Source organism: Lates calcarifer, linkage group LG5 (assembly GCF_001640805.2).
Source record: "Lates calcarifer isolate ASB-BC8 linkage group LG5, TLL_Latcal_v3, whole genome shotgun sequence".
Taxonomy (NCBI): domain Eukaryota; kingdom Metazoa; phylum Chordata; class Actinopteri; family Centropomidae; genus Lates; species Lates calcarifer.
Window position 1 is genome coordinate 21619821 of NC_066837.1, and position 19171 is coordinate 21638991.

Below are 19171 nucleotides of genomic sequence, written 5' to 3' on the forward strand. Positions count from 1 at the left end.
CTTGTAGTGACAAACACGCAGAAAATTATCACCAGACTCTACCGTTCGTCTTCACTCTACTGATCATTTTTGGTTTTATTGCCTGCAGCTTTAATATTTGGGTTTTGTTTTATTGTTCTCATCAATCTAATTTCCAGCATTTTTAGCAAAAAAAAAAAAAAAAAAAAAAAAAAAAACTCTTTAGCTCTAAAAAAAAACCCCATACACTACCTACCTGCCCACCAACAAATGACAGTCATATAAAGTTAGTGGTGGGAACATTTTCAAAAACTCAGTTTTTAACTTGATGAATGTACAGCTTTTAAAAGATTAGTAACGTAATGTAAAGCATTTATTCTAGAAATGTGCATGTAGCGTTAATATTTTGGAAAAAAAAAGTCACAAACTAAACTTAAAGAGACATGGTTTTTTTAAAAAATCACCTTTAATGATCTGTGTGCTCTTGGACTGGTAAGTAGCCTAGCAACATACATATTATTATAAATACGGTTGATAACTAACAGTATAGTCTTCCAATATGTATTATATTCTGTAGACATTCTCTCATCAGTAAACTACATGTATGGCATTCTACACTCAAATGGACAGACAAATCACATCTAAATAGTACAAAACATTAGGGAAAATAAGTTGTGCTCTTACCATTTGTGCTTCCTTCAACATCATTACATTCACTGGATTTATGTAAAAACAACAACAACAAAAAAAACTGCTACAAGATATGTTATATGTTTGTATAAAATATATTCCATTCTACATACCAAATCATTACAAATGGGTAATTAATAATACTAATATGGAAATCAAAAAGTGCTTTTACAGTATCATTTGAGTTGTACAAAAGCTGTATATATTTACAGGTGACATATAGAGTGGTAGTGTTTGCTGTGTGTTCAGTCATATCTCACAGGTAAGTATCACAGGTGATGTTAGGGTCAGTCACAAGGACAAAAGGTCAAGTGCTCAGGCTGCTTACACAACACTCCTGCCGAGCAGCTGTTCCTTTCTCTCAGTTCATAAGTCCTCTCTTTTGAGCCACATACAAGCTCTCACAAACTCTTCTCTTTCCCTCTCTGTCCTACACTCTGTCTGAATACTGAGGTATGTGGTTTGACTTCACAGGAAATGGTCTCACATTCTTCAAATCTCTTGTCTATCCAAACCAGACTACAGGCAGGGGTTGGTACGGGGGGGGTGAGGTTTAGCAGACGGTGTGGTGAGGTGACAAGGGGGTGTCCAGGGTCTCGGTAGGAGAGAGATCTGATCTGGAACTTTTAAACATGGATGAGATGTGGAAGGCCTGAGAACACAGAGACAAAAACATGCCCATCTTAGGACTTTTAACAGGCTTTTGACATGTGGACGTGAGCAAAAACAAGCAGACATGGTATACTGACCACCCAGTAAGCGGTGAGGGCTCCCTGTATGTAACCTGTTAGCACATCGGACGGGTGGTGCCGGTAGTCTGAGATGCGGGTCAGACCTGTGTAGACTGCCAGCAGAACCAGGAAGAACTGCAGCGCTGGCCTCAGCAGCCGAGCCCCATGCCATGTCAACCGCGCCTGCAGGTAAAACTGCATCACAAAAACAAACATGTTATATATTTTATAGAAGGAAATCGTCATCAGCTTTGTGTACAAGTGTATGTCACCTTATTAGCAAAGCGTCATCCTGTTCCCTGGTCGCCTGTTGTTTTAATGAGCTATTGTTTTAGATGTAACAGTAGGCTAGATGCATTAAGAAACAAACACAGACAGGTGACAACTGATGAAACATGGTTTGATGAGTAATAAAATAATGTAAATCACATGCTATGGCCTTCAGAGTCACCTGATCACAATCCAGGAGAACGGTGCCTCAAGTGCTTTAGACAGCACTGTTGTCATCAAAGCACTAAATGAGGGAATATGGAAGAATGGTGTTCATCCTTGTAGTAAAGGGCACTGAAGCTGTTCTGGATGCCACCTTACTGCATTGATTTTAACTTGCCTTTGTCACCCATACATATCTCTCCTTTGTCCCTCCAGATTCATGAGATCCTGCTATGTTAGAGATACAGTAATCAGTGCACTGATGCAGCTTCTAATCTCGAGTAGTTATGAAAATGAAGATGAACAATCTGGTGGCTTATTGGTAATTCAATACGTCTTTCTCCTCCCCTCACTATTTGTGGCAGAGCACTATAGTAACATGAGAAAGTGTAAGAGTAAGTGTAACACAGAGGGCAAGCCAAGATTGCACAGACACACAAACACACAAACACAAATATGTACTGTAGTATGCTCACATTCACAGGCATTTGCAAGCACCAACACAGGCTTTCATATACACATATAAATGCAGGAGCCTACACACACACACACACACACACACACACACACACACAATAGAGGAGAGCAGTGAGGCGGTGAGGCAAGGTCACACTCCTCCCACAGCAGAACAAAGCTGTCTCTGTTTGTCCCATTTCTCCATTCAGTCCTTCTCTTTCTCCCTCTCCTCTTTCATGCTCTCGCTTTTTGCTGCTAACTGGGCTGATGATGGGTCCATGTTTCATTCATCCTCTCCTTGCATTTTATAGAGAGATGGTAATTGGAAATTGGAGAGATGGTAAATTGGTTTTGCCAGTGTTTGTGTGTGTGCATGTGTGTGTGTGTGTGTGTGTGTGTGTGTGTGGAGTAGACAGACAGATACTCACTGCTAAATAGAGCATTGTGTACATAGCGAAGGAAGCATGACCAGAGAAGAAGGACTTCCTACAAAAATGGCGAAGTATTATTAATCACATCAGACAAAAGTACAATTCATAACACATATGCATAAAAAAACAAAACAACACACACACAAACACACATACATACCTGGCCTCCTCCTCTAACCGGTGGTCAGGCTGGCGGCAGCTCACTGTCGCAACGTAGCTTCCTGGCGTGCAGTTGAGCGACGCATAAGTGACACCACACACAGACAGGAAGTGCGGTCGCAGCCGTCCCACACTCAGCTTGGCCATGTTGGTCAGCGATTGGCCGACGCAGCAGCCAAACAGGAAGCAGCCCAGCTCCTTGTACAAACAGGACACATAAAGGTTCCTGACGAAGGCCTTGGAGCTGACTCCCCGGAAACGTACCCTGTAACACTCCCCGAGGGCAATCTGGAGGTGAACACATAACCGCCATATTAAATACTTTATGTCGGCCTCACGAGCAAGGACATGATGTGCAATGAATAATAGACTGACTGCACTGACGAGGATGACTCACTGTGAGGCCGGTGATGATGATGCCACCAGCGATGAGTAATTCATCTGGTATGGCCTCTTGGTGCAGATAAGGATAAGTGATGCTGGGGTCCCCACACATAAAGCCCCTTCTGTAAGGACTCACTGCCTTCAGCTCACAGGCGAAGAAAGGGATGGAGGCTGCACAGGAGGAGAAAGAGGGAGATGAAAGGAATTTGATGAGGAAAAAGATATGATTCCCAGTGGGAACACAGATATTCCTCTTTGTGATGAGGTACTGGAGAGGATGAGTGGGAGGAGAAAAGAGGAGCAAAACCAGAGGTTGAGAAAGGGTGATGGAGGAGAACCAAAAGGGAATCTGTGACCTTAAACATGGGTGTCTTTCCAGCTCTTAGTCATGTGGTGTTCAATATTCCATTCACATCTGTAGACCTTGGGCTAGGTGTTATTTAAAGTTAATGTTTTGTGTGCTTTATGTTTCTTTGTTGACTACGTAAATAACCCTTTAAATAAAACATAATCCCCCACCCACCCCCATTATACATCCAGAATATATTAGCCTGTTATGTGATTATGGAAAAATATGCATATCACTATAACATCTCATAGACTGACCTAATTTTTTTGTGTGTTTAGGTAAGGGTTTATGGTATTTCTGAGTACATTTTTTGTTATTAATATCATTCAGATACATACCCCTCTATGTCACTTTCACTGTCAATTAGCTGTGACAAAACCTCACTGGAAGAGCCCCCGCCTCCATGTCTCAGGCAAATATGAATGTTCTTGTGGGTATTATGCCCCCTCCAGCCCTCCCCTCTACATGTTGTGTGAACTATCAATGTTCTCCCAGAAACCATACTTCTCCGCAGGAAATAGCAAAGTTCTCATGGGAAAAATGGACATTTAACTACTAAAAAATCTACAGGTTAACACTGTCACTGTGAGCGTGTTCATACAAGTACAGCTTTGCAGAGTCACTGCTGTGACTATGGACTCATAGTCTTGTTTTCATTGAACGACAGAAGGAAACTTTCTCATGTTTTAAGATTTCTAAACAAAAGCAGCTTGGAAAGAAAGATTTTAAGTAAAATCAGCAAAAGCACGATTTAAATCTGATCAAAGGAGAGAGAGTTAAGGGACTCTCAGCACAATAGATACATACAAGAGACTCACTAAGTATAGCCTTAATCACAAATGAAAGTAGTAGGGTCTAAGGAAGAAGTGGGTAACAGAAATTTGAGGCTCTAATAAAACTGGCAGGGAAGATGACATTGAGGGGGATTGGGGACTGGGGAAGGGGGAGAAGGTCAAATGGGGAGTAGTTTTACAGAAAAACAAGGATGGGAACCCGGATTTTTCTCTTGAGAACCTAGCTAGTTAGACAACTACTAGGAATGTGAGGGTCACAACACTGCTCCACTGGGACCAAAGAAGCCCAAGCAACTGCAGAAAGCTCCCATTTCCTGACTGAATACAGACTGAATCCATTGAGACTGGAAATAGATGAGTAAAGCAGGCAGAGCTCAACGCAGACCCAGTTTAAACTGCGCATGTGTGTCTGCTTATGTGTGTGTGTGTGTGTGTGTGTGTGTGTTTGTGTGTGTGTGTGCATTTCTGTTGATGAGGAGAGAAAGAGGGGTTGTTTGTGACTTCAGTTCAACTCTTTCCTACAAAACAAAGAGCAAATGCCGCAGCAGTCCAGAGCCAGAACCAGCCTCACACTGTCTCTGTTTGTCTCTGAGTGTCCCTCCTTCTCTCTCTCTCTCTCTCTCTCTCTCTATGTCCTGCATGCCTGCACACACACAGTACAGAGAGGGGTAGGAGAAAGAGAGAGAGAGAGAGAAACAGACAGAGAAAGAGAGACTTCTTGCAGCACTCCCTCCCTACAGCACATGTCCAATCTGTTGTTAATACAGAGTACCTCTCCATCCAGCTTCTTCCAATTAGCCAACATTACATAACCACCCTCCTGTCACACATAAGGAACAAGGGGAAGGGGGAGAGGGGGGTCAACAATTATAGCCATGACCATGCAGACTCACACACACACACACACTACTCATGGATCGTACATTTATTTATTTATACCAAATACGATTCCCTGTGGCTTGACTCTACCCTGAGAACTGGAGGTTGTCATGGAAACAGTAGAATTCCCTGGGCAATGCATGAACCAGCTGGCACGGAGAGCTCGAGAGCGCGCATGAGTGGGAAAAACATGGCTGGAGAGATACATGTAGATGGAGAGAGAGAGAACTTGAGAAACTTTTTTTTCTTTCCCCCTTCTTTTCCCTCTCACTCTTTCTTTCCTGTCTCTTCACAAACCTGGTGTTAATTTGCCACATCTCTGATCATCATGCTTGACTGTCTTTGTTGACTAAATAAAAAGGGGATGGAAACAAAGCAGAGCAGAGCTCAACATGGTCAAAGTTACCCCTCACCAGAGAATAGCAAGGAATAACAAGTATGTAGAGGATTTCGTCTGTAGTCTACAAAGCTAGAAATGAATGGATATTTTGTGAAAAAAAAAAAATTCTGTTATTCTCTCACTTTATTCATTTTAATTTTTGATGCCAAAAAGAGTGAAAAAATAGATTTAGACAAATCAACATGAATAGTCTCAGCAATCAATGCAAGTACTTGCACAGTCTGCACAAATGAATCCTCACATATTTTGGGCACGGATGGACAAAATAACAGAAACTCCTTATAATACTATGCATTGACCACGGAGCTGTGTGAGAAGCCATTATAAACTTATAGAGAGATATGGTGTAGTCTGAATGGTACTGCAGTTTTGTTGGAATGCGTGATATTGTGCAGGTGTTTGCTCTGTTGTAATGTCCATTCACTCCACACTTCACAATACAAAGAACATAAACTGATATTTACCAAGGAAGAGGCACAGGAGGTCTAAGCCGACCAGAAGTTTTCTTTTGGATAAAGCCGGTCCAGTTATCTCCATGAACTTCTTCCCAGCTCCGTTCTCCATCCCCATCCCTGTCGCAGTAGCCAGGCTGCTTTTGTCCGTCAGTTTGAGTTGGAGGTCCGCGCTGGAGACGGACACACCGGTGCTCTGCGGCCCAAATTTATCCAACATAACAACTGGCTCGGAGTACACAAACTTGTTGGCATCAGAAACTTGTTGGGAGCGCCCTTAAACTACTCATGTGCGGAGCCGCACGGAGACTGAAGACAAATGTACCAGTTGCCAGAGTATTTAACACGCTCCCCGTAGCACGTGTTGCTTAGCTGTCAAAGTGAAATGTCTTTTTTACGCATTTTTAATTTCATCACAGAGTCTGCAAGGCTCGTCCTGACTCGTTGCGGGGTGCCCGTCACCTAGAAGATATGCACCACGGTGGGGCGGAAAACTCCAGACGAGTTGCGAAACAGACGCTGGGGAATAAGATCTTCTCTCTCTCTCTCTCTCTCTCTCTCTCTCTCTCTCTCTCTCTCTCTCTCTCTGGCCATTAGTTATTGGGTTTTTAATTACCTTGAAATTAGATGAGGGGGAAGAGCATCCGTTGCATCAGCAGTGTGTCACGGATGACGATGGACTGATCTGCATGATAAACAGTCTGCGAGATATTTCTCCATAACTCCGTATGATTCACCTTTCACCTCCATTTTTTTGTTAGACAGAAGTTTTAAAAATCCAGAGTCTACGAGAAACAACTAAACTAGCCTCAACATAATTTACAGGGCAACTCTAAAATCAGATATTATGTGTAAGAAAAAATACTAAATACTACTGAACCAGTGATCTGGTCCCTCATTATCTGTAAATCTTTAATTTCCTTCCTCGACTTCTTTGGATCAGTGGCCTCATGTTACCTAATGGTAACCTGACTACATGAACCTCAAGGACTTCTTTTGTGTGACTGAGCTATCACTTTATATGGTATTTTTTTAAATACATAATTTACATTATAATTATTAGTACACACCTACACAATGATTTACAGATCAGTTCTAAGCCAATGTTCACCCAGTATTAAATAACATAATAAATATGGTAATCCACTGATAAATGGTTGTGATTTTTCTATTTTATTTCATTTTCTTTTGGCCCAGATTGTTTTCAAATCCATACCTAACATCCATATCAAGGTTTATGTTATGTGCTGGTTGTTTTGCAACTTCACCAACATAATAATAAGACAATTAATTGCCCAATACTTTGTAATAAAAATATCCTTAGGGCAAATAAATTTACCTTTGGGCATTGCAGATTTTGCTGTATTTGCAGAAGCAGCAGAGGTATTCAATTAGAATTTTTAGAGCACATTTACACTAATATTCACATTTATATATCGCATCATTACCACCTTTAAGTGATGGCAATGACAAGGGACATAAACTAAAATGTACGTAAGGAAGTGGTAAATGCCAGTTACCACAACACAAAGGTGGCATTACAATATCCAACACGCACCGACAGGAAGAAAGCAAAGCAGAGGACACGAGACAAAACATCACACCAGCTACAAGGTAGCGGAGATGAACATAACTTGGGCTGAGAAAGAGCAACATGATGACAAGGATAGGGAGCGACGGCGAGAGCTCACTATGGAGGATGAACAGAATTAAGTAAGTACAGCCAGCTTATTGTTATTGTTTGTTGATGACTAGATTTTGGTGTGAACTTTCCTTCTTTTTTTCTTTCTTTTTTTGTCTTCTTTTTTTTCTTCTTAGAAATCTCTTAATACAAACTGTCTTTTTATTGCGACCTTTTCAGACAATCCTGCCTCTTTCTTCTTCTTTTCTTTCCTAATTTCTTTGAGACTGAAGTCTGGGAGAGGGTGATTAGATGTAATGGATCATGGCACATGTTTTCATAAATAATGTGGTAAATGACAAACAATAGTTTCTGAGTGTCATAAATGTAGTAATGTAATGAGTGTATGGAAAGGTGTTATAAACTAACTTTATAAAAAGATTGAGGAAGTGTGTGTTTTCACTTGTTTCGACAGTAAAACTGCAGTTGCAGCAGTGCTTTTAGGACAAATGAGTTCTCTGCTGTAGGGGGCAGCAAAAGCACTACAAGGGGAGGTTTTTCATTTGTCTCCTCTGCTGATGGTCGGCAATTTTTGTTTTCATTTCTGTAGGAAATAGAGAGAGAGAGAGCGAGAGAGAGAGAGTAGTTGTACTTTTCTGAGCGTGAAGTGAAAATCAAGCCAGTGATTTCCCTGTGTGAAAGCCCAGCAAATGACTTTTTTTTCCCTTAGGTTAAAAAGGCCAGTACGTAATCTTGACCACAGAAAATCCACCAATGGATATAAAAACCCTGTGTGTGTGTGTGTGTGTGTGTGTGTGTGTGTGTGTGTGTGTATGGTTTGTTTTACCATATTCATGGGGTCCACACACATGGGGCCCACCATATGTGTGGGCTCTGATAGTTATGTAGGGACCAACATTCTGGAGCACACAAGTTTAAATGGCTAAAGGCTTAGGCTTTCAGTTGTGGTGGTTAAGATTAGAGTAAGGGACAAGGGAGTGCATTATGTTAACAATGGGTCCCCACAAAGATAGGTGTACAAGGATGGTGTGTATGTCTGTTTGTCTGTGTGTGTATGTGTGTGTGTACAAACATATAGCTCTAGAAATTACTTGCCTTTGGTAAGCCACTAAAACAGTGTCTGTTCATTTTTTTCTCTGGAATTTCATCATTTTCAGTAAAGGAGATCAAGTAACATTTAAATAATGATTACATTTCTTCACATGACACATTACAACACCTCACTGAGTAATGCTGTCTGTCACTTCCTCTAATGAAAAGATGAAAAGCAGAGGCCTATGAAAACTCTTGATTTCTTTTTGCCAACAAGTTTGATTAATTTTATCAGCAGTCTAATACACATGTTACCAAACACATAAAACACAATTATTCCATTACACACACACTGCAGCACTCAGAATTTGGCAGCATGAAGCAGAATCATGTCTCAACAGTGAGGAGTCCTAATGTTTCTTGGCACAATTAAACTGTTGAAAGTTTTGAGGAATTTATTGGTGTGCATGGTTGTGTCTGACAATGTGCTTTTGGTTTGTAGACGTATGGTGAGTTTCATTAGGGAACAGATGATATGGGTATTTTACTCTACGGGAGCATATGACCTTCTACAAACTGTCATACTTGTACTGATAAATTTCTCATTTTCTCTGTTTCGTGATGACTTCCCCATCACTCCCACACAGAAACAGTCCCAGTATTTTTTTTTCCAATCATACCCTCTGACTTTTTCTCACTTGTCATTCCTCGCAATATTTCAATTACTGATGCCCTTTTGCAATTGGCACGGCATAAGGTTAGATTATGTCATATGGGAAAGGTAAATGTTGTGGAAGAGGTTAAATTCACCTGTGTGTAATATATGTGTAATATGACAAACATTCCCTCAGTGGGATTTAAAAACCCGCAACAGAAAAGGTTCCTGACCTGGGCCACGCTCTCTAAGAAGATGACAAAGTTCTCTCTCTCAAAAAAGTCAGTATGTGAGGGGAAAACATAGCAGAAACCACAGGAGAAATTAAGGACTTCCCTCCTGGAGCTATACAGTAGATGGGAAAGTGGAAATTAGGCAAAATTAACATAGGGTTGTAGCATAGGATGATATAATACATAATAGCTTGGGGGGTGTGCAGTTTGACGTGTGTCAGGATCAGAATATCCTGCTGCTAATTTGTTAAAAATGTACAGCTGATTGAAGACTGTTGGTTGAAATATTATGGACAGTAGATGGAAAAGAAATATTCTGATAAATGAAGTGAATTAAAAGGTACATCATTACCTTTGCAACATAATGGAGTAAAAGTACACATAATAAATACCATACCTCATATACCTTATGCTGTCAGTACCAGTAACTCCAAGTAGAGTTGAGTAAATGTATTGCTTACTCTCCATCTCTGCTCAACAGAATGAATATAAATGACAATAAGAAGATTTTCCTTCCATTGTAGAATAACAAACAGTTAAAGCAGAGCAAAAACAAAGGCAAGGTAAACATCAACACAGGTACATTTCAGAGTCATGCTCTGTAGCATCCCCAAATATCATCAGCTTGTTAACTTTCCCGCCAGGGGAAACAGTTTCCTAAACAAATGCTACAGTAACATTAAAATGCCTATACTGCTGTCTCTAAGCCATATTTTGGAAAAAGTGATCACCTCACTATCCTGCTACAGCCCACCTACATCAAGAGGCTCACAGCAGACCAGTCATAATTAGGACTGTGAAGGTGTGGACTGATGATGCACTAGCAGAACTGCAGGGCTGCTTGGAGGCTTAAGACATGAACATTGACATGAGCAAGCCATGGAAAATATACATGAGTATACAGACACTGTTAGCAGGTATTGACTGGTGTACCTCCACCTGCATCCCCTCCCGGACTATTCGTGTATATCCCAACCAGAAGTCCTGGTTCAATGCAGATATACGTGTAGTGTCTAAAGTTCCACATATGGTTTTTACTCTCTTGGAATGTCTGAAGCTCCATGAATGTCTTTCTATTCTTTGGGTTCATGTTTAGGTTAATAGCCATGAACATAGACAGGGAGAGGGACTTCCCTCCCTCCTCTCTGTTTCCTGAAAAAGTGAGGTCATTGAGTGAGATCCCGAAGTCTCGCTATAGATCATGAAGACAACTAACAGAAACATTCTGATGTTTAGAGCTGCTAGGGAGAGAGATCCCTATTGGCTCGGATCCTCTCACAGGCTACTGCAGTGCTTGTTTTGATGCTGGACTTCTTTGTAATGAACTTCTATATACAAGCGAGACAGTGTCAGTGGAGATCTCATCATCATCTTCACATAATCACCATCTAATATACCACATACCCAACAAGATTAGAAACCGGTGTGCAGCCTTCAAGTCCGGAGATATTGGTATAGACAGGCCTGATACGAAGTCCAAAAAGCCATCAGGGCTGCCAAGAGATCACATGCCCAAAAACATCTGCTGATGACATGTTTCATATTGTGCTATATTACAATAACATTTAATTTCTGGAGTGGGTATAATCATTGCCTCCTTGCATCACTTCCAAAAAAATAAACTAAGAATAAAATTTTGCAGCGACTGCAAAAATTCCACTGATTTCCCGCTTTACAGCAACATTACAGCACTGGTTCCTATAAACTGCTATGCAACAATGACAAAGAGGGAGGAGCTGAAGGAGGGAAATACACGTGGACCCTGTGTATATTATTGTATTCACATGAAGTGTTCTAAACAACAGAACAGAGTTGAGTCAGTTGCCTGCTGAGCAGAAATGTGTCACAGTCTGGCAATCCTTCACTTTTTCAGCCCACATATACAGATGGAGCTAACATGTACAGTGTACACTGAGCTGAGTTAATTCAAAGTGGATAGTCATGTTATTCGTATACAGATTGATGAGTTGATTGTGTAATATGAAGAGGTCTTTCTGTACCTTTAAGAGTAGGCTTAAAACTTTCCTCTTTGATAAAGCTTGTAGTTAGGGTTGGCTCAGGCTTGAACCATCCCTTAGTTATGCTGCTATAGGCCTAGACTGCCAGGAGATCTCCCATGATGCAATGAGCTTCTCTCTTTCTCTCTCTCTCTCTCTCCCTCTCCACTGTATGGATTCATATCCCATAAATACATGTTACTAACTAAATATCTCCCCTTTCCCATAGTATTGTGCTCTTCCGTCTCTCTCTCCTCTTCTGTCTCTTTCTGCAGGTATTTCTGCCTCTGGAGCTGTAGAGTCTGATCTGTGATGACAAGTCTCCTGCCGCTCCTACAACTCCACTCAACACCTGCTGCTAGAATTAGAAATTACTTATACTGCTATTAGTTGTACTGCTATGTTAGCAGTTAATACTTTAATTATCATTACTATCATTACTACTGTTGTATTACTGGCATCACCTTACATTTTATTGGAACCTGTATTATGCTATGTCCCCCCCCTTCTTAACCCAACCGGTCAAGACAGATGGCCGCCCACCCTGAGTCCGGTTCTGCTCGAGGTTTCTGCCTCTTACAAGGAAGTTTTTCCTTGCCACTGTCGCCTAGTGCTGCTCGCGGTGGGATTTGTTGGGTCTCTCTCTGTAAATACCTATTTTAAAGAGTACGGTCTAGACCTGCTCTATATGAAAAGTGCCTTGAGATGACTTTTGTTGTGATATGGCGCTATATAAATAAAATTGAATTGAATTGAAGTTTCTATTATTGAGTCTACCATCATTGATACAAATGGGAAGGACAGTTTTAGCTAGGTGTACCCTAATAAACTACCACCTGAGTGTATTCTACACATGCACTGTTCTGTGAACACCTATAGACAAGGTAGGGACATTTTAATACTGTACTGTTTACTGTACATACATTATTTTGATGATGTCATTATCAGTTTTGACAGATTTAGCTGTCTCAGCAGTACAAATAACTGATAGCCTAAATATATCTTCTATCTATTGTCAGTGATTGTCACTTCCTGTCTCATGTCTGCCTTTATAAAACCACCCACTTCCCTTTCAGTAACAACCCAAAACATTCCCATAACATTTCTCTGTTAGCAAACTGTGCAGTTCTGACCAGCTGATCATGTTTTGATCAGCACTCAGCATTTTAGTATGGTTATAACAAATCCCAGTGTAAACTCTCTTGAGAGAGGTCAGAGCTTTATGGATCATCACCTGATGTAGGAGGGAAAGCCCTCATCAGTAATGATGCCAGTGTAACACTGGTGATCAATTCACAACTTATTGTATTTTACAGTAAAAAATAACCAAAACTCAAATGTACAGTCAGTGCATCAGCTCTGCTCAACCGGAACAAACTTGTGGACTTTTCTACATCTCTGCAGACAATCACCAAAGCCAGCAGGAGTCATCCTCTGGGAGCCACAAATGTCAGGAAAAGTCTAGTGCCAATTGATCTGGTGGATGTTGGAGAGACATGAGCCTGAAGCATGTTGGTGCTACAGAAAAAGTCATTAGAATCATCCTTGAGGGACCTTAAATATCACTATTGAATTTCATGGCAATCCATCTGATAGTTGCTGAGATATTTCAGTCTGTACCAAAGTGGTGGACAGACCAGCATTACCATCTCCACAGACACATACCGCATATGTCACCGCATATGTTACACTACAACAGACTGTGATGAGAATTATGCTGCAGTATCACCATCACTGCCCATATTGATTTGCTGTGTTTTTGTTCCTGTATAAAACCAATCTTTTAGACAGAATAACAGACAATAAACTCTCTCTCTCAGTAAGCTTGATATCAATTAGAAGATTTTTTTTTTTTTATCATTGTCAGTAATGTCATGGATCATTCTTTGCCTTTATTTCCTTCTTGGCTGCAGGGATTTGTTCCCGTTCAGTAACAAAAGCATTAGTGAGACGTGGCACTCAGGTGTGGAAATAAGGCATGACATTACAGTTCATCCAAAAGGTGTCAAACAGGATTAAGATCAGGGCTCTGTGCACAACCATTACTGTATTTCTTCATCCAAACTGTTGCCACAAACCTGGAGTGGAGGCATGCTACTGCCTAAAATTTCACTGTATGCTGAAGCATTCAGACTTCTCTTGACTGGGGCTGAGAGGCCTACCCCAAACCATGAAACACAGTGTCATTTGCCACGTCATATAAAAGTTGATATTTTTGTTCTGCTACATGGAATTCTTAAGTGAAAATACTTTACAGGAAAATCACTCTTCCTTATCTTTTCTCTCTCTGTCTTGAGCCCTTCCCCGTCTTCTCTGTGTCACTCTCACACACATGATGTGGTGAATTCCCCTTCACACTGAACCAAGACAAGGTCCAATCTGATTGGATGTTAAGGGTTTGAGTAATGCTAGGGATGTATTTTTGATTTCCAGAGATCCACATCCCTCCAGTCTCTCCAGCAAACTGACACACCTTGCATCTCTCTCTCTCTCTCTCTCTCTCTCTCACACACACACACACACACACCACACACACACACACACACACACACACACACACATACAGTGGGGAATTCCCACATGCTTTTGCACAACTAAAGGGATGCACTCTCATTTGATAAGCGACTGGCACGTGGTTAGGCCAGAATTACGCCAGGTATAAAAAGTAAAGGTGTGACGCTGTGAGCTTTTTTTGGCCGATGATGAAATACACACTGTTGACGAATACTTCACGCTATGTCATCGTATATCTCTTCATTAACTTACCAAAACACACTTTTCCAGTGAGAGTGTTATGCAAATTCACATTAAGGTTTCAGGCTATAATTTTGGTAACAGAAACAGAAAGTAACAGAATTATCTTTTTATTTCTTTATATATATTATACATGATTTATGGATTACCCGATGATACCTGGACCATTATCTCCATTGTGCCACTTTTGCCAGGTTCAAAGTGGAGAGGGAAAGGTAAGCCCTTGTTTGACTGTGTCGGAATGTATTGAAGCTGGAGGTTTTTTATCTGCCTTTCGTTTTCCACCGCACAGGCTCACTTTAGGGCGCACTTGCGCAACAGCGACGAGAGCTGCGGAAAGTCTGTACATCTAGTTTTCTCACCTCTGTTACTAGCAGCGAAGGAGGGGGGCGTGTGTGAGGAGGCGAGAGGGAAACCCATGACTTCCGCGTTTTTCCTCCCTATCTGAAACTGAGCGCGCAGTGGGTCTACTGTAGGCTACCCTATAAATAGCCATAATGGTGCTTAGAGTCGCGACATTCAGCTCAAGTCTCGGACTGGTCTGTATGAAATCCAGGGGACTATTTTGTGGAGATACGCCACTGAACAACTGGAGCTGTACAACTTCCAAAGCTTTTAATACGCTGAACTTGAAAACTGGACGGTGTGGACACACTCCCCGACGCTCAGACATCTGACTGCCTATTGACACAACAACAAAACACAGAAATGGATGTTGAGTCTCTCCAGAAGAGTGGCCGCCGGCGCGGGTCCTGCCTGGATGCTTTTCTCATCATGTCCATCATTTTTCTGTTTGTGGCGGTGACAGCTGTGGCTGCCGGCGGACTGCTGGCTGTGATGGACCTACGGTCCAAACTGCAGCCGCAGAAGTATGAGTCTCAGACGTCACAATTGACAGGACACGCACCTGACCCAAAATACAAGGTAAACAAATGACTCCTGTTGTTTGCACAAATTCAGGATAATTAGCTTTATCTTCTTCTAGTTTGACCCATGTCCTCTGCACGTTTTAATCCCTTTTATCTATTGTCTTATCAACAGATGCAGAATTTTGTCTACCTGTCAGCCATCCGAAGTAAGTCTCTTTTCTTTAAATTGCTAAACACAAACATGTAACATAAAGTCATACATTTTCCTCAGTGATGTTTAATGTTAACATTATGTGTGTGTGTGTGTGTGTGTGTGTGTGTGTGCGAGAGAGGGAGAGAGAGAGAGAGAGTTTGTAAATAGTTGTTAGCTGTGCCAAATTAGTTCAGTCGTTGCACTGTGTGACCATCATCTAAATTAAATGTGTTTGTCTCCCCCTGCAGGTGAGTTGATGCACAATACCACCATGGAGTGGGCTTCAGTCCACTACGCCGATGGTGCGTCTATAGGAAGCAACTTCGTATTTGACTCAGAGCAGCATACGCTGATGGCAGAAGCGGTGGGGACCTACTTCATGTACATTGATCTCACCTTCACCTGTGTCTACAAGTGCAAGGCAGGCGTCTTCAGCATCCGTGTGGGTGATAAATTCACCTGTGACGTGCGTCTTCCAGCTGTGAACAGTTCAACACCTGTGACCAAGAAGTGCTGGACAGTGAGCCAGATGAACAAGGAGAAGCTGCTCACTGAGATGACAGTACCAAAAGAAGGACTGGAGAACTGGAGACTGGAGCCGAACAGCTCAGGATTCGGGATGTTCCTTGTGGACTGATATGGAAGTTGTAGTGCTGCTATTGTCAACAAGAAGCAGATGTCCTCGTGACCTGTGGGTCAAACCCTAAAGAAGGCACCAGTTTGTGCTTTCTTCAAGACCAAGCAGGTGAAAATGGGCAGGCACTGGTGCCAAGACATTTTCAAAATGAAAGGTGTGAGACAATGAAGCTTAGCAGGATTTTAAGATGGAATCTCAGGAGAAGTCAGTCATGATAATTCAACCAGGATGTGGAAAAGACTAGACACTCATCTCATGCTGTGTAATAATGAATGTGTTACTCTATATGTTATATATTTATTTGACGATATTGAACTATTTATGTACTTATATTTATAAAAATGTTGCTATTTTTTTTTTATAAAAATGTATTTTTTATGTAGACACCACTACGTTACTGTTGATGTGCAATACACTGCACTTTTAAGCAGCCTATATTGGGTTACATGTGACTTTATAGCTCTGTTTTTTATTTCATAAAAGTCCTAAAGACTCACAAAAATGTGTGATTGTAATTCTGTTCCAAAACCCCAACAAACACCTCAGGGACCTCATCTAGATCTACTGCAGTTAAGTGGAGTCGTTTACTGTCTTCTGGCAAATGACGAGTTAGACACTTTAAGTAACTTTGGTAGAAACAAGGACTTGTCAAAATGATCCCCTCATCAAAACATGACTAGAATTATTAAAATATCTCTTACTTGTGCACTGAATTGAGAAAATGTTTGTAAGTCCTGTGGACAAACTACACATTGTTGAATGTATTTATTTGAATCCATATTAAATATGGACACAAACAGGGATATGGTGAACAGGGAGATCATTTTGGTGTAAAAAATAGAAAATGATGCGTGTGAAAGTGAATACAACAAGTTACAAGTGGAATATGTGAAAGGTTTATAGGTAAGGGAAAGTTCCTTATAATTACGCAGCCTGTACCGGGAACTCGATGTACATCACTTCCTGTTTATTTACCATCCAGCGTGGTTTAAAAAAAAAAAAGTGTGAGCCAGCAAACAAACTCAGCATAATTATACCTCCTGTGTTACATAGACCCAAGATGGCAAGTGAAAATAAATATTATCTGGTGGTATAATATACGAGTCGTGGCTTTCTTTTTGTCACTGCACACATGAAGCAGAAGACACACTCAAATATTTGAGTCTAAAAAGAAATGCTGAATGCAATTTGAAAAAAAAAAAGTCATTTAATTTGATCAGTACTTTTGGAGAGAAGCATGGAACCAAATTGAATCTGCTTTGCCAAAATCAATGCATTAATATTTACAAGTCTTTTTCTGTGCTTCTGTTGTCTCTGTGTGAGTGTGTTTGTATGTGTTATGTGTGTGTGAGGTCTAGGTATCCCTCAAGCTTAGTCATTTTATGGAGACTTGTCTCCCTTATGGGGTGTCCCCGCAACGTAAATCATTAAATACTAAGATGAAGACATATTTAAAGATTTGGGTTAGGCAACTAGTGGTTATGGTTAGGGTTAGAGTAAGTCTCCAGGAAATTAATGCAAGTCTATGTAATGTCCCTGTGTGTGTGTGTGTGTGTGTGTGTGTGTGTGTGTGTGTATTTCTGCTAGTTTAATCTAGAACAAAGCATTATATTTTATAAACTGCACATATGTAATCTACGTAAAGTCTAATGCACCTAATCTAAAGGTCTCATTTGGATTTTTATATTCCAACTCTTGTTTTTCTTGTTGCAGCGTCTCCTCCATTCTGACCCTTACTATGAATGAATTCAACTCACTGAAGGTGGGCTGGCACAGAAAAACAGAATAACTTGTTACTGTTTTCTTTTCCTACCCCTAAATGAATTGTTTGGTTAACCATTACCATAGTGCTGGGAGAGTGCTCGCAGCTTTGGTCTTGGAGCAAGCTGCGTGTGGGCATTGCATGATAGGGATAACATACAGTGTGTGTGTAGTGATGGAGGAAATAAATACAGGCCTTCTTGATTGCTGCTCAAAAGCAAAAATTGTTTGTGAAATGCTGTCTTTATTAAACTGGTAAAAGACTGGATATGTCAATGTGCAGGCTAGAAGTCATTAGTAAAATGTTCCTGTTGCTTAGCAATGGGAAAGGTATGCTTTGAGTGAATTTAAACAATTATTCAGTAATATTGTTGGACGCTACAAAACAGGCATATATTAAAGTTCTGCATGTGATAGATAATAAGGCAATATTCCAAAGCCATACATGTTCTGCATAATTGATATGTAGAAATAACAATCATTAAATAAATTAAATGTGTCTTTTTTTTTTTTGGACAAGCTACGAAACGGCTGGAGACATAGCAAGAAATCCTGTGCTGCACTTGAGCAAACACACTTGATAGCTTCCAACACTGCAATGAATAAACAACAGCATGAGATGTTTCATTATGTGCAAAGCTTTCATGCTCAAGCTGCAAGAGCGTTATCTTGTTTGTGTGTTTGTTACACTCAGATGTTTATCTGCCTTTCAGAGCAGGAAATGACCCAAATATCTCTGCAGCATCTGAGGTCAGTCTTTCCACTTATTTCAACGGTCTCAGTGGTGATATTTAGTTACTTATCTGTCACCTCTCTGCAAGACCTCCTGTGGGTACTCATTTTTGTTAAGCATTCCTTGCACTTTTTGTGTTTCATTTTCCACCCTAATTCCCTGGCAGAATCCCTCATTTGCTGCAGAACTCTTCTTTACTTGACATCTCTGTATCTATACGTCTTTTTTTTCCATTTGACTCTGCTGCAGTGTCTGTAAAACTTTCCCCTGTACACTGTGAGAATGGCTGAGTCAGCTACACCAGCCTCAGTACCTCTTACCCCCCTTCACTCAGTGCATCCTTACTCAACCACATCCTGCTCCTGCTACATGTCACACACACACCACATACACACACACACACACATATACTGCCTTGCAGGTGTTTGTATATGCTGTGTATCTATAGCCTGTATCTGTGTTATGTGGGTTGCATAACTGTGGTTAGTCTCTGTCTGCTTTAGGTATCCAAACTGGTTCCAAACAGTATTTTGTGTTTGCACAGTTTAGT

The 19171-nt window shown here is 40.9% G+C and overlaps 2 protein-coding genes across 2 annotated transcripts; one reads left to right on the plus strand and one right to left on the minus strand.

Moving 5' to 3' along the window:
* Window positions 1-405: 405 nt before the first annotated feature.
* LOC108885421 (phospholipid phosphatase 3) lies at window positions 406-6644 on the minus strand. Its single transcript, XM_018679778.2, has 6 exons — window positions 6128-6644; window positions 3255-3412; window positions 2859-3145; window positions 2696-2753; window positions 1398-1574; window positions 406-1300 (listed from the first exon to the last, which is right to left on the minus strand). Exons 1-6 carry the CDS (start codon window positions 6333-6335, stop codon window positions 1202-1204), a joined length of 987 nt encoding a protein of 328 aa, XP_018535294.1. The 5' UTR covers window positions 6336-6644; the 3' UTR covers window positions 406-1201.
* Window positions 6645-14406: 7762 nt separating this feature from the next.
* Window positions 14407-17227, plus strand: LOC108885466 (uncharacterized). Its single transcript, XM_018679831.2, has 3 exons — window positions 14407-15352; window positions 15470-15503; window positions 15739-17227. Exons 1-3 carry the CDS (start codon window positions 15137-15139, stop codon window positions 16125-16127), a joined length of 639 nt encoding a protein of 212 aa, XP_018535347.1. The 5' UTR covers window positions 14407-15136; the 3' UTR covers window positions 16128-17227.
* The last annotated feature ends 1944 nt before the right edge of the window (window positions 17228-19171 follow it).